Below are 14599 nucleotides of genomic sequence, written 5' to 3'. Positions count from 1 at the left end.
TTTTTCTTTTTGTAAGTGTTGTGGAGTTTGCAGCGCGTGTGTTGTCAAACTGATGAAGATGTTTTCTTTATTTGCAGCGCGTTTCACTATTTGTAAGTGTTGTGGAGTTTGCAGCGCGTGTGTTGTCAAACTGATGAAGATGTTTTCTTTATTTGCAGCGCGTTTTTCTTTTTGTAAGTGTTGTGGAGTTTGCAGCGCATATGTGTTGTCAAACTGATGAAGATGTTTTCTTTATTTGCAGCGCGTTTCACTATTTGTAAGTGTTGTGGAGTTTGCAGCGCATGTGTTGTCAAACTGATGAAGATGTTTTCTTTATTTGCAGCGCGTTTCACTATTTGTAAGTGTTGTGGAGTTTGCAGCGCGTGTGTTGTCAAACTGATGAAGATGTTTTCTTTATTTGCAGCGCGTTGAGCTCTCTCGGCCACCGTATAAAGGAGCTAGAAACAACATCCAACACATCAAATAACATTTAGAACAGACAAGGAGTGAAGGGAGTGAGTCCATATATAAAGGGAGTGCAAACGAGGAAGTCCAGGTGATGACGATAAGTGATGATGGGGAGATGACGAGGGAAGTGAGTGCAGGTGTGGAGAACAGGAGGACTGTGGGAAATGGAGTCCGGGGAAACAAGGGAACTGTGACAGAACTAGCTCTCTTCTTCTTCTCTATTAGAATTCCAGCAGTGTAGACACTGCTAAGTGTATTACTGCCCTCCACAGGTCAAAGTTTGAATGGTGAGGAATGTTTTATAAACAAGGTCCAGTTCGACGTTGGATTTACAGATCGGTTGAAACTGAAAGATGGAGCGGTCACACTGATAAAAGTGAGTTGGTCAGTAAAACTGCATCAAATGTGTTTTGTTGGCAAATGGCGCGCAAGTGCATAATGTAAACAACACGAACGTATAGTGAATCAAAAGTTATCCAGGGATAATATGATAATGTTTTGTGTGTGTTTAAATACATTTGTTTAGCTGAGCACCATAAGTGTCCATTTGTTTACTGTAAAACCACGCTTGTGACTCTTTAGCTCCGCCCACAGCACGCCTCCTGGAGCTCAGCTGTCTTTTATAAATCTGATAAAAATAAAGACTCTGAGATATGAAGGATGCAATGCTACACTATAGGTACTCAAGATTTACATGAGAGAACAAACTGTGTGTTATGTTTTGTCCCCTTTAACATGTGCTTTCTCAGATATTCCAGCGCTTGAGTAGTATAACCACGCCCACATGACTTTTATTTGAATGTTGATATTCAAATTAAGTACTGTTATTACAACATTTCAATACCACCCACAATTATCTCTATTTGTTTTTGAAGAGCACTAAACCAAAAAGCTTATTTGTCCCATTTTAGCTGGTGTCCCACTTTTGCTGACTTCACCCTAGTACATACAGTGAATGAAAATTGACACAGAAGTGATTAAAATATGTAATACAAATAAATAAAGGTTAGCATTCATCAGATCTCACACACTTCAGCATCGAGGTCACTTGTTTAAATGAGCACTGACACCCTTTGGTGAAATAATCATGTAAGTTTATACGCCGCTGCTTTCTCAGATCAGCTTGGGTTGGATTAAAACTTCATTTTCCGTTGAGTTTGGGAAATTCTTTACACGGAAATAATCAGAATATCTCTTCTCCTGTCTCTGAAAATGCCCAGATTTTTAAATCTTCTTGCAGACATTCATTTTAAGTGGTGTTTAGTCAACTTGACAACTACAGCACATTAAAAATATACATGACAGGAAATAAATGAGTTTTATCTACTATTTCAAAATGGAAATGCATCACGAAGCTCAGAGCAAGTAGATTGCTGGGTCAGATTACTGATTAATAAAAACTTATTTTGTGCAGTTCCAGCATCTTAGATTTTGTGTCATGTAAGAAGTGTGTAAATTTTGTGCCACAAGAGGGACCAATAAGAATTATGAAAAATGTCATTAATGGAAATAATGTTTCCAAATGCATTTCGTGAACACTCCTACTATCCCTCCTGCCCTTTCCCCATCTTCCATTGTTTTGACAAACAGTTTGTCCCAGTTTACTCCATTTAAGGTCTGTTGTAGATGCTCCCAGTGTGCAGAGGATAAAACACCAACACTTTATTTATTAAAGTAAATGTCTTATTGGTAGTGGTGGATTATAGCTACATTATAGCTACATGTTTTGCAGTCACCTCTGAAAATATATATATATATATATATATATATATATATATATATATATATATATATATACACATGTTACCTTAACCTGATTGCTTAATTTGAATGGTTGTTGCATATTTTTTACAATTCTAGCATTTATCATCACTGAATCATATGTGAATCTGTTACATCACCTGTTACAGCATGATACAAGAGTAATTCAAGTCTCACTTCCTGATACAAACCTATGTAACAATGTAACAAATTTGCATAACACCAGTGATCTTCATTGGCTGCGTGTGAACAACGTACACTTTGACCCTCAAACACTGAGGAGTTTGGTTCGTGTTGTCAACATGTCAAGAAGACGCTGTTTTTTGCTCTGCGATTCCACTGTTCCCGGGTCCCATCAGTAACTCTAAAATTTACATAAACCCTGCCCCGGGGAACAAGCAACAAAGGGGGTGAGGCCATGTTGGGCTGCTTTAGAGAAGAGGAAGAGTTGTTGTTGTAGTAGAGTGTTGTTACCATGCTGTCATTTTACGCCGGACTGCTTCACAAACAAAGGTAAATTCAATGCTGGATTTGCACAAAAGATTAACATGATGGCACATGCTAGTCCATGAGTTGAATCAACTCCACAGCAACTACATAAATTTATCCACTAACCGTTCAGAAATGTCCAGATGCGCTCTAAAAGTTGTAACTTCTTCCCGAGTCTCTCCATCAGTGTCCAACTTGATCAATGTAAGGCTGAACACAGTTACTGACAATCGTTATTTTGGCTGCATGAGATTCTCCAGCTTTGTTGTTGTTGAGCAACTGAAGCTTGAGCTGATAAAGATGAGCCCACCTCCACCTGCATTTACAATTTTTTTTGGATTGCATAAGCACGATTTTCAAAACAGGGCTCGTGTTTTCAAAACACTACACCCAATTAGCAAAACACTACAGATCCTTTGCATAATTAAACACTCTTGTAAAAACTATACACTTCAGTTAAAAAAACACACTTTGTTACCATATGAAACACACACGTTTCACATTACTATACTCTGTTTGCATGAGTTACACTCTGCTGTGATAAACCTAAAACACTTTTAGCACGTCTACTTCCCTATGATTAGAGTAGGCTACCATCAACAAGTACAAATATAATGTAAATTCACCAAACACTACACAAGACCAATGTTGCAGACTGAAGAAACTCATTTATTTGTCAACACGCCCAAAATGTTGACCTGGAGATTCATAATACTGTAACAAAATGTCACTTTACGTATTGTACTGTAAGTTTACTGTAAAAAACAAAACAAAACAAAAAAACCTAGACATTGTCTCTTTGCCTAGCTGGATCTGGCCAGAGAATTTCATCAACATCGCAGGCAATGTTGTCATTAGCAAGACACCTTGGAAAGAAATGTCTTGAATGACGTATCCATCCTTGCATTACTACCTCCATCTGGTCACAGGCCTCCTCCATGGCTTGGATGAGGGGTACCTCAGCCTGGAGACGGAGATCATATACCTTCCACCACCATGCCGAGAAAAACTCTTCTATAGGGTTGAGGAATGGAGAGTATGGTGGAAGATATAGGACGGTGAAATATGGATGTTGCTGAAATCAGTACTGAACCAGAGCAGAGTGGTGGAAATACACATTGTCCAAGACAACAATGTATTGCATATGATCGATTTGATTTGCTGCTGTTATGTTGTGCAATTGGTCCAAGAATGTAAGTATGAGTGTTGATCAGTAGAGATCAGTACTGCACATTGATGAAAATATTTATTTTTCACCACATTGTAAAACCATTCAATACATCAATGCCTTTCCAAAGGTTATATTTTGCACTGAAAATTAGAACATATTCTAAATATAATATATTACATGAACAAAAATATTTGTGGAGACAAAACACCAAAGCATCATCTCTTGGCCTTGCTGGATCTGGCCATAGCGCTTCATCCACATCTCAGGCGATGTCCTTTCACACAAGACAGCGAGGGAAGAATCTTCTTGAAAGGTGAATCCATCCTTGCACAGATCCTGCATCAGTTCGGTCAGGCCTTCTCCATGGCTTGAATGAGGCACATCCTGACACAGGGCTAGAGGTTGTAAACCTTCCATGCCAAAAAAAACAACAAACAAACAAAAAACTCTTCAATGGGTTTAAGGAAGGGACCGTATGGTGGGATGAATTGGAGTGAAAATTGTGGATGCTAATGAAACCAGTTTTTTGACCAGGGCAGATAGGTGGAAATTTACATTGTCCCATATGACAATGTATCTCATCTGCTCTGCATCCATTTGGTCTTCTGCTGTGACAATTGTGTGCAGTCTGTCTAAAATGTGAATATGTGGGCCGTGTTGTAAGAGCCTAAGTTGGCATGCAGGTGGAGGACTACATTCTGTGTGATTGCAACATACATTGGGATGTCACCACCGCGTTGGCCCGGGACATTCAAAATGATTCAAAATTATGTTTCTCCCTCTCCCTCGCACTGCAACATTGCCTTTCATTTTGTTGAAGACTCATAAACTCACATTTTGCCTTTTTATAGTACTATAACACTTGATTGTTGAGTTTACAGTTAAGCACCTTAGTGTCTGAACACCTGACGGCTGTGTTTGATCAATCGGTTTATAGGGGTGGTATTTTGGAAAGCAGTGTCTTGAAATGGCAAAGAAGTGACATTATGTTAGATTTCTGTGTCTAATGTAGAGAAGCGTGTTTAGTGTTGTGCAAAACAATGTGTGTAGAGTTTTGCAAAAAGTGTGAGGCCGAGAATGTGCTTATAATTGTGCAGATCTAGCCTTGTGTTTTGCTCCTTGAGTGTAAGGTTTTGCTAATTGTGGGAAAAGTTTAATTTTAGTGTGGAAGCAATCGTAAAAAACTGTAATAAATAAATTAACTCCATCCATTCGTAAAACTCTCTGAAGTACGGTGTCAGGCAAAATTGTGTAGTTCAGTGCAGATCTAGTATACAAATTACAGTACAGTAAAAGATTGAGACAGTATGCAAGATCACACTGCTAAAGTGAATACATACCTCTGTATAATCATGCCGCAGTCGTTTCACCCTTTCGGAATTGCGCTCGAAATGCACTCGATAAATTTGCTTCATTTGAATTTTTTTTTTTTTTTTTTTAGAGGATGCGTGCCAGTGTTGATGTTGAGACCTGATGAATATCGTTGAAAGTGGTGTGGTTATTGATCATCTTAGCTTGGTGCTGATTGAGTGTTATAGCATTGTTGGCCAAAACCATGTTTACTATCTCCCTCTCTTGCTGTTCTGTGAACATAGGAGGCCTTCCCCCCTTGTCTTTCCCGACCCTCAATCCTATGTAGAAAAAAAAAAAAAACAGTATACAATAGTACAGTAATTTCACAGGAAAAGGTAACAGAAGTGCTGATAGTGCATAAAACACAGTACTGTAAGCAGTTACTGAAACCATGCAGATGTTTTTGATATGATGATATTTTTACAATACCTATTTTCCAGTCGAAATGTTCTTATCACACTTGCCACTGTGTATCGGCTTAGATTTGGCTGTACTCGCAGTCCAGCCTCCCTCAGCGTCAGGCCGTGGTTGACAATGTGGTCAACCAGTGTTGCGCGGATCTCATTTGTCAGATTCGGTCCTCTTTGAGCACCTTCTTGTCTTCCTCTTCCTCTACCTCTACCTCCAGCATGGCCTCCTTCTCTTCCTCTGTTGATTCCTCCTCTGATTCCTCTTCCTCCTCTTCCTCCCCTTCCTCCTCTTCCTTGTCCTCCTCCTCATTCTCCTCGTTCTCCTCCTCATCTTACTCTTTCTCTGACTCTTTCCATTGTGCTTAAGGCCGATGAACTCACCTGCTACTTTTTATAGTGCTTATACACCTGATTGGTGTGTCTACAATTAAGCATTTACACCTGCACACCTGATGACTGTGTTGAACCAATTGGTTGGACGGTGCAATAATTTGACAGTCAGTGCTTTGGTATTGCAAGGAAGTGACTTCATGATAGATTTTTTTTGTGTAGTGTATGTTAAGTGTGTTTAGTGTTTTACAAATCACTGTGTGTAGAATTTTGCAACAAGTGTGAGGTTGACAATGTGCTTATAGTTGTGCAAATATGGGCTGATGTTTTGCTTCTTTAGTGTAAGGTTTTGCTAATAGTGTACTACTTTTAATTTTAGTGTGTAAGCAATCGTAAAAAACTGTAAAGGGACACACACAAAATACGGCATGATTCTGCTCACACCCAAATAGGGGCAAATTTGACAAGCTATGTAAATGTGTGGGGTATTTTGAGCTGAAACCTCAGACACATTCAGGGGACACCAGAGACTTCTTGTATTACATCTTGAAAAAAGGGGCATTATGGGTCCCCTTTACAGTTTTTTCCAATTGCCAACACACAATTTTTCAAACTAGTCTGGTTTTATCAAAACACTTAACACAATTCACAAAACCACACACCCAAACTGCAAAATACCTCATATATCCTGCAAAATGAAGCACTGCAACCGAAACTACACAGAGCATTATCAAAATCAAACTTTTGCATGAAATGGCACACACTTCATTCATATTACCAGATTTTTGCCTAACCACCTACACACTGTTGGGCATAATGAAAAGCACCCCCATCTTTAGTATGCTTTGCCATAATACTAAAATATGTATCAGATTGTTCACATGCACAGAAATATTTGCAGATACACACACATGCTGTTGCAACATTTTTATTTTTTTTCCTTCACTACAGTAAACAAGTCAGTACAACATAAGCACAGCAGATATATTTACATGGGACTGAACAAAAATATTCTTACAAAAAAAGTAAACTGAAAAAGAAAATTTCTGAAAAAAAATATATTACAGTAAAAAAAAACAAAAAACAAAAAAAGGCAAGAAAAATAATTAGGCAGCATCTTGCCGCACAGCCGGGTCTGGCCACAACGCCTCGTCAACATCACAGGCAATATCTTCCCTTGCCAGACATCGAGGGAAGAAGCGCCTTGAGTGCCTTATCCATCCCTGAATTGCACCCACATCAATCTCATCACATGCCTCTTCCATGGCCTGCACAAGAGGCATGCGCACAAAGGGCTGCCGGTCGTATACCTTCCACCGCCATGCCGAAAAGAATTCTTCTATGGGGTTCAGAAATGGTGAGTATGGTGGGAGGTATTGCACGAGAAATGTTGGGTGGTCAGCAAACCAGTTTTGGACTGGGGCTGCACGATGAAAGCTCACGTTGTCCCATACTACAACGTACTGGTTTCTTTGATGGTCTGCATCATTCATACGCTCTGGTGGTATGAGAATGTTGTGAAGTCTGTCCAGAAATGTGAGAATATGGGCTGTGTTGTATGGTCCAAGTTTGGCATGACGGTGGAGGACACCATGCATATTGGAGATGGCAGCGCACATTGTGATGTTCCCACCACGTTGGCCAGGAACATCTATAATGGCTCTGTGGCCAATGAGGTTTCTCCCTCTTCTTCTGGTCTTTGCTAGGTTGAACCCAGCCTCATCTATAAAGATGAACTCATGTGGGATTGCATGAGCATCCATTTCCAGTACTCCCTGAAAACAAAGAACAAAAATCACTCAATATGGTGTTATCCAGTACACTGGGAAACAATGTTGTGTGTAGTGTACTGCAGTCAATATAGTACTTACATCCACATATGCTCGTCTGAACTCTTTGTTTCTTTGAGAGTTTCTCTCAAACGGCACCTTATAAAGTTGTTTCATTCTGATTTGGTTTCGCTTGAGAATGCGAGCCAATGTGGACAGACTAACTCGTTGAATGTTGTTGAATAAGGTGTTGTCTTGGATGATGTGGCTTTGAATTTCTCGTAATCTGATTTCATTATTTTCCAAAACCAAGTTTACAATGGCAGCTTCCTGTACCCCGGTGAACATTTGGCCCCTTCCTCCACCATGGTGTCGTCTCTCAGTCCTTTAGAAAAAATAAAATAAAAATATATATAGGGCTTGGACAATGCAGCCTAAATATTTTCCCCCACAGTAGAGTACATTGTACAGGAAACTTGTACAGTTCATGAATGGCTGATGTCATACACTAAGTAAACAGGTGTCACCCAACTGATCACATGTAGTATACCCCATGTCATAGTGTTACTACATGAAATTTTGGTTACATACCTGTTCTCCAGTCTAAAGGTCCGGATGACAGAGGCGACAGTAAAACGGCTCAAGTCTGTCCAGCCTCACGCATTGTCAACCCATGGTTGATGACATGATCTACTAAGGTTGCTCTGATTTCATTTGAAAGTGTTTGTCTTCTTTGGCCATGAACTCCTCTACCTGCTCTACCCCTACCTCTCACTCTTCCTCCCCCTCTTATTCTCAACCTCCCTCTTCCTCTTCCTCTTCCTCTCTCTGCAATGTCTTCCATTGTTGTTGTAAAAAAAAAGGTTCTCACCTGTGGTCTTTTCATAGTGCTTACATCCTGATTGAAGTGTTAACAATTAACCACTGAGGTGTTTGGCCAGGTGGCACATGTAATTGGCCAATTAGCTCATGTAGTGTCATTTTGAATGGCAGTGTTTTGAAATGGCAAACATGTGACTTTATGTCAGATTGTTGTGTCTTATGCAGAGAACTGTATTTAGTGAATTTAAAAAGTGCTATTTTGAAATGCAAAATGTGTGTAAAACAGAAAAGGTGTTTAGACTTTTGGAGACTTGAGAAGAAGTTTTGCTCTCTGTGTGTCAGTTTAAATAATTGTGCTGTGCATGTCATTTTCAAACTGTAAGAAAAGCAGAGCAGCTGCTGTAACAAGTATCAGCTGTACTGGCAGGTGAGTGTCTGTAGGGGGTGCTGTTGCCATATATGTTTGTCTGAAACTGTTGATTAGATGTTTATGCATTGCTTTTAAAATGTCAATGTTGTTACAGTTTTTTTTTTTCAGTTGTTACCAATACTTAAAGTACTTTTTCTAAACTCTTAACACAGCAGCACACATACATCACACAATTAACCAAATAGTTAATTTTCTGCCCAAAACCATATTTTGTTAAACACAAACTGTAGATTTCAAAATGCTAAAAACCTTTTTCAACACATACTAACTCTATCAAAACACAGCAAACCTGATTCAAAATCAAGTTGTTCCGTCAAAACACTAGCACGAGTTTATATCCAATATGTACTTATAGTCAATCAAAGCGCAATGACTGTCAAAATACTAACAGTTGATGGCATTATGTAAACTGCATTACTTGTCATGTTTCAGTTCTACCTGCAGAAAATATGAAATCCACAGTTTTTAAAATTCAGTTTCCTTTTACTACAGTAAAAGTATAATGCATGTAAAAATCCTCACTTGTCACACAATTTCTGAAAGCTGACACTCAGACACCAGAAACACACACCAAATCTGCAAAACCATACACTAATTATTGGCCTTTGACTCATTTTTCAATTTCATAAAACACTTTTTGCAAAACACAACACACAATTCTCTATGTAACACACAAAAATCTAACAGGAAGTATCTTGATTTCCATTTTCAAACACAATCAATCAAAATGCCACATTAATTCATCAGTGCCTCACATTAACTCCTCACATGTGCAAACACTCATTGCTTTACTTATTGCTTATTGCTTTTCTGTTGTCTACTTGCTTCAATATTCATCATTTCTAATCCCTATTGAGGAATTTTTCTCCACATGGTGCTGGAAAGTGCATGATCGTTGTCCCTATGTCAACATAACACTTCTCCAGGCAATGGAGGAGGCATGTGGAGACACTGACGCTGCCTCCATCTGAGGTTCGATACGCAAGAGAGAACATAGCATGTGACATGGATGAAGTAGTGTGGCCGGACCCAACCAGGAGGAGATACGGAGCCTAGATACACCCAACCATCTCTCCCACCAACAAACACATGTTGGGTTTCCATGTTTTGGGCACATTCCATAGGCATAATGGTTTTTATACTGTACAAACTGTATATTCTATCCCCTACACTAACCTTACCAGTAGACCTACCCATGACAGAAAACATTCTGCTATTTTAGACGTTCAGAAAACATAATTGTGTATGATTTATGTATAAGCTTGTTTTCTCATGGGGACTTTAAAAATGTCAAAATGCACTGGTATTACTTTACCTGCGGGGACATTTGGTCCTCTACCAGGACACACATATGGTAAAATCTTATGGTAAAAATAAATAAATAAATAAATAAATTCAATCTTGCTTTCATGCTTGCCATGAATTTTTCAACATCTCTGCCAATTACTTTTAATTTTGTACATAAATGTACATAGCAGCTTATGAAAGAAGTGCTTTAGGTTTTGAAAAACTGTGTGTATATGATATATCCAAAAATAGAATATTATGGCAAATGTGTTTGGAAATAAAACAAATGTTTGCTTTTGAGATGTTTTTGTAATATTTTGAATGCAGTGTTTCGTTTTGCAAGAGATGTGGGGCATTTTGCATTTTGTGTGTGCAATTCTTAGATTTGTGAGTAAAGTTTTGAAAAAAAGAGACAAAGTTTTGATACACAGTTGAAAAAAACTGTAAAAATGCTTATCAATTGTTTCAGTATTTGTTTTACTTTTTTTTTTCAGTACTTTTCCAGTACTGCTGTTGTTGTAAAAGTATAAGTTTTATCCTATATTTAAAGATTGGAACATTGGGTCTTCATTTCTGACATGCTGTGTTTAAGCATTTGCAAATAAGATGAGAAAGATCCATGATTTTGGTATGAGGTAAGCTTATATAAAAAGAAAATGTAAGCATTTTAGAAATGTGTTAATTGACTGCATTTTGTGTGAAAACGACATGAATTGTGTTAATGGTATGGCCACAACAGACCAATGTTCTGCTAAATGTGTTTAGAGTTTTGAAAATGTGACTACAGATTGGACAAAAGTATGTTATATGTTATGCAATTGAAAAATAACTAATGTTTTACAAACCCGATTCCAAAAAAAGTTGGGACCCTGTACAAATTGTGAATAAAAACAGAATGCAATGATGTGGAAGTTTCAAATTTCAATATTTTAATCAGAATAGAACATAGATGACATATCAAATGTTTAAACTGAGAAAATGTATCATTTTAAGGGAAAAATAAGTTGATTTTAAATTTCATGGCATCAACACATCTCAAAAAAGTTGGGACAAGGCCATGTTTACCACTGTGTGGCATCCCCTCTTCTTTTTATAACAGTCTGCAAACGTCTGGGGACTGAGGAGACAAGTTGCTCAAGTTTAGGAATAGGAATGTTGTCCCATTCTTGTCTAATACAGGCTTCTAGTTGCTCAACTGTCTTAGGTCTTCTTTGTCGCATCTTCCTCTTTATGATGCGCCAAATGTTTTCTATGGGTGAAAGATCTGGACTGCAGGCTGGCCATTTCAGTACCCGGATCCTTCTTCTACGCAGCCATGATGTAATGTGGTCTGGCATTGCCATGTTGGAAAATGCAAGGTTTTCCTTGAAAGAGACGACATCTGGATGGGAGCATATGTTGTTCTAGAACTTGGATATACCTTTCAGCATTGATGGTGCCTTTCCAGATGTGTAAGCTGTCCATGCCACACGCACTCATGCAACCCCATACCATCAGAGATGCAGGCTTCTGAACTGAGCGCTGATAACAACTTGGGTTGTCCTTGTCCTCTTTAGTGCGGATGACATGGCGTCCCAGTTTTCCAAAAAGAACTTCAAATTTTGATTCGTCTGACCACTGAACAGTTTTCCACTTTGCCACAGTCCATTTTAAATGAACCTTGGCCCAGAGAAAACGCCTGCGCTTCTGGATCATGTTTAGATATGGCTTCTTTTTTGACCTATAGAGTTTTAGCCGGCAACGGTGAATGGCACAGTGGATTGTGTTCACCGACAAGGTTTTCTGGAAGTATTCCTGAGCCCATGTTGTGATTTCCATTACAGTAGCATTCCTGTATGTGATGCAGTGCCGTCTAAGGGCCCGAAGATCACAGGCATCCAGTATGGTTTTCCGGCCTTGACCCTTACACACAGAGATTGTTCCAGATTCTCTGAATCTTTGGATGATATTATGCACTGTAGATGATGATAACTTCAAACTCTTTGCAATTTTTCTCTGAGAAACTCCTTTCTGATATTGCTCCACTATTTTTCGGGGGGAATTGGTGATCGTCTGCCCATCTTGACTTCTGAGAGACACTGCCACTCTGAGAGGCTCTTTTTATACCCAATCATGTTGCCGATTGACCTAATAAGTTGCAATTTGGTCCTCCAGCTTTTCCTTATATGTACATTTAACTTTTCCGACCTCTTATTGCTACCTGTCCCAACTTTTTTGGAATGTGTAGCTCTCATGAAATCCAAAATGAGCCAATATTTGGCATGACATTTCAAAATGTCTCACTTTCAACATTTGATATGTTATCTATATTCTATTGTGAATAAAATATAAGTTTATGAGATTTATAAATTATTGTATTCTTTTTTAATTCACAATTTGTACAGTTTCCCAACTTTTTTCGAATCGGGTTTGTATATATACTGCATACACACAAACAAAAATACTTGGAGAAAGAAATGAAAGAGAGGATTTTTGTGTGGGTTGTGAAGTTTAATTGAATTAAATTTGAAGTGAAACTAAATGAGTTAACTGTGGCTCACTTCTAGGCCTCCACAGAGGATGTGCAAAAGGTCAATAACCTGAAAGCAAACAGGAAGAAGATTTGTTCTCAAGTAAACAGCAAATACAAAACCATATTGTATAAATTAACTGTGCTACTTGTAATGCTTGTAAATAAGGCAAGCATCACTACAACTATTGCTCATACTTAGGGATTTCAACAAAATATTAGTATTAAACTTTGGCTTCCATCATTTGTGCTATTGATATGAATGATATCTCAAATAATGCAGCTTGTTAAAGCAGAACTAAGTAACTTTTTTACCTTCATAAATAGTTTTCTAAGTCCTTACGATGGTTAATTGACTTGTAGTGGTGTGTTTGAGGCGAGCACTAACCCCCTCTGGCACATCTACGCCAAAAAACAGCACTTGCAAGTTGAGCTTCGCCGACCCGACACAATCTCGCCTCATGTTCACGTTCACGCGAAAGTGACAAAATGCTTTACGGTAATTCAAAAACAATGTATATATTATGACTTTATAAGACAATTTTGAAAATTACCCACCTCCATCGAGATTACTTGTACTGTATTTTCAAAACTACTGCGCTGGTGAGCGTTGTAGTCGTTGTAGTCCAGAGCTGCGCTTGGAGTATTTATGACAGTGTGATTCACTGAAGGAACCTGTAGGGGGAGCTTCGCAAATCTTACTGAGTTCCGCTTTAAGGAAGCGATGCTAATATTGTTCTGATCAATTAGACTTACAAACTGCACCTGACAGACAATAAAAGAGGCACAAAGTATCTCACAGATTACAAGCGACAAGTCATATTTACAGACCAGAACATCAAAGAGACAAGCAACCACACAGAACACCCTAGAAAAATCCAAGAACACCATAGAAACCACTGAAAACCTACCACAGATCCAGCAACATAACAAGTACCACTTCATAAGAACCTATTTACTGTGCTTGTTTACATCAGCAATTGTGACAATATGTGCTTAGTAAATTGTGAAAGATGCATCAAAACATCTTATTCTAGGGTCACTACAGAGAGCGTCATCATGTTTAGTGTGTTTGTCATGCATTCATCTGCTTTCAGACATCACACCTACACACACAGTGTAAAGCGGTGACACATGCCATTTTGGTCTTGTGGTTTTCTTGGAGGAAGAGGTGGCTCTTGGGTAGTTCCTGGTTAAAATTAAACGCTATATAAGCACTCAAGTTGAAAGTACAGATGAAAGTGCATGAGGAACAAAGAGGAAAGAGAACGTACTGACAGAACACTGTGTACTGATTATTTATCACTGATTGTGTCGCATTTACTTTATTACTATCAACAAGCAACCATTACTGTTGCATAATATTTTGTTGAAAGAGGCCTATATTTATTAAAACCCATTCACAGCAAAGTCTTACCAAGTTAAAAAGTTATAATTTTTTTTTTTTTTTTTTTTTGATGCAGAAATAATAAATACAATAATACACAAAGTTTATAAACTACATTTTATTTGTTCCTACTAATGTTATTCAGCTATTAATATTAATACACAACTTTTCGTACCATACTCAATCTGCTGTAAATAAAGTAGGCGTCATGAATGTCACAGTCATGGAATTCAGTATAAAATCAGCCAATCACAGTGATGTGTAGGCACCGCCTCCTCTTACATGACTTTTCAGTATTTCACCATTACAGGTTTCATTGTAATCTGACCTTTCAAAATGGAAAATTATGTGCATATATTTTGCATTTTATAATAATCATAATAATAATAATAATAAATTATACTCAAATCACTACTTAAAGTGCTGTAAACACA

At 38.2% G+C, this 14599-nt stretch overlaps 1 protein-coding gene across 2 annotated transcripts; it reads right to left on the bottom strand.

Annotated features, from left to right (window-relative positions):
• Positions 1–6644: 6644 nt before the first annotated feature.
• Positions 6645–13733, bottom strand: LOC137017876 (uncharacterized). 2 transcript variants are annotated; one of them, XM_067382611.1, is made up of 4 exons: positions 13690–13733; positions 13337–13543; positions 7833–8115; positions 6645–7736 (listed from the first exon to the last, which is right to left on the bottom strand). In XM_067382611.1, the coding sequence occupies exons 3-4, from the start codon at positions 8076–8078 to the stop codon at positions 7068–7070; spliced, it is 915 nt and encodes a 304-aa protein (XP_067238712.1). In that variant the 5' UTR covers positions 8079–8115; positions 13337–13543; positions 13690–13733; the 3' UTR covers positions 6645–7067. The 2 variants fall into 2 exon arrangements, with proteins under 2 accessions (XP_067238712.1, XP_067238713.1); XM_067382612.1 differs by lacking the exons at positions 13337–13543; positions 13690–13733 and adding an exon at positions 8322–12643.
• Positions 13734–14599: the final 866 nt, after the last annotated feature.

The sequence above is a fragment of the Chanodichthys erythropterus genome, chromosome 3, assembly GCF_024489055.1.
Source record: "Chanodichthys erythropterus isolate Z2021 chromosome 3, ASM2448905v1, whole genome shotgun sequence".
NCBI lineage: Eukaryota > Metazoa > Chordata > Actinopteri > Cypriniformes > Xenocyprididae > Chanodichthys > Chanodichthys erythropterus.
Note: the sequence above shows the minus strand (reverse complement) of the source record. Positions and strands in the feature narration are given on the sequence as shown.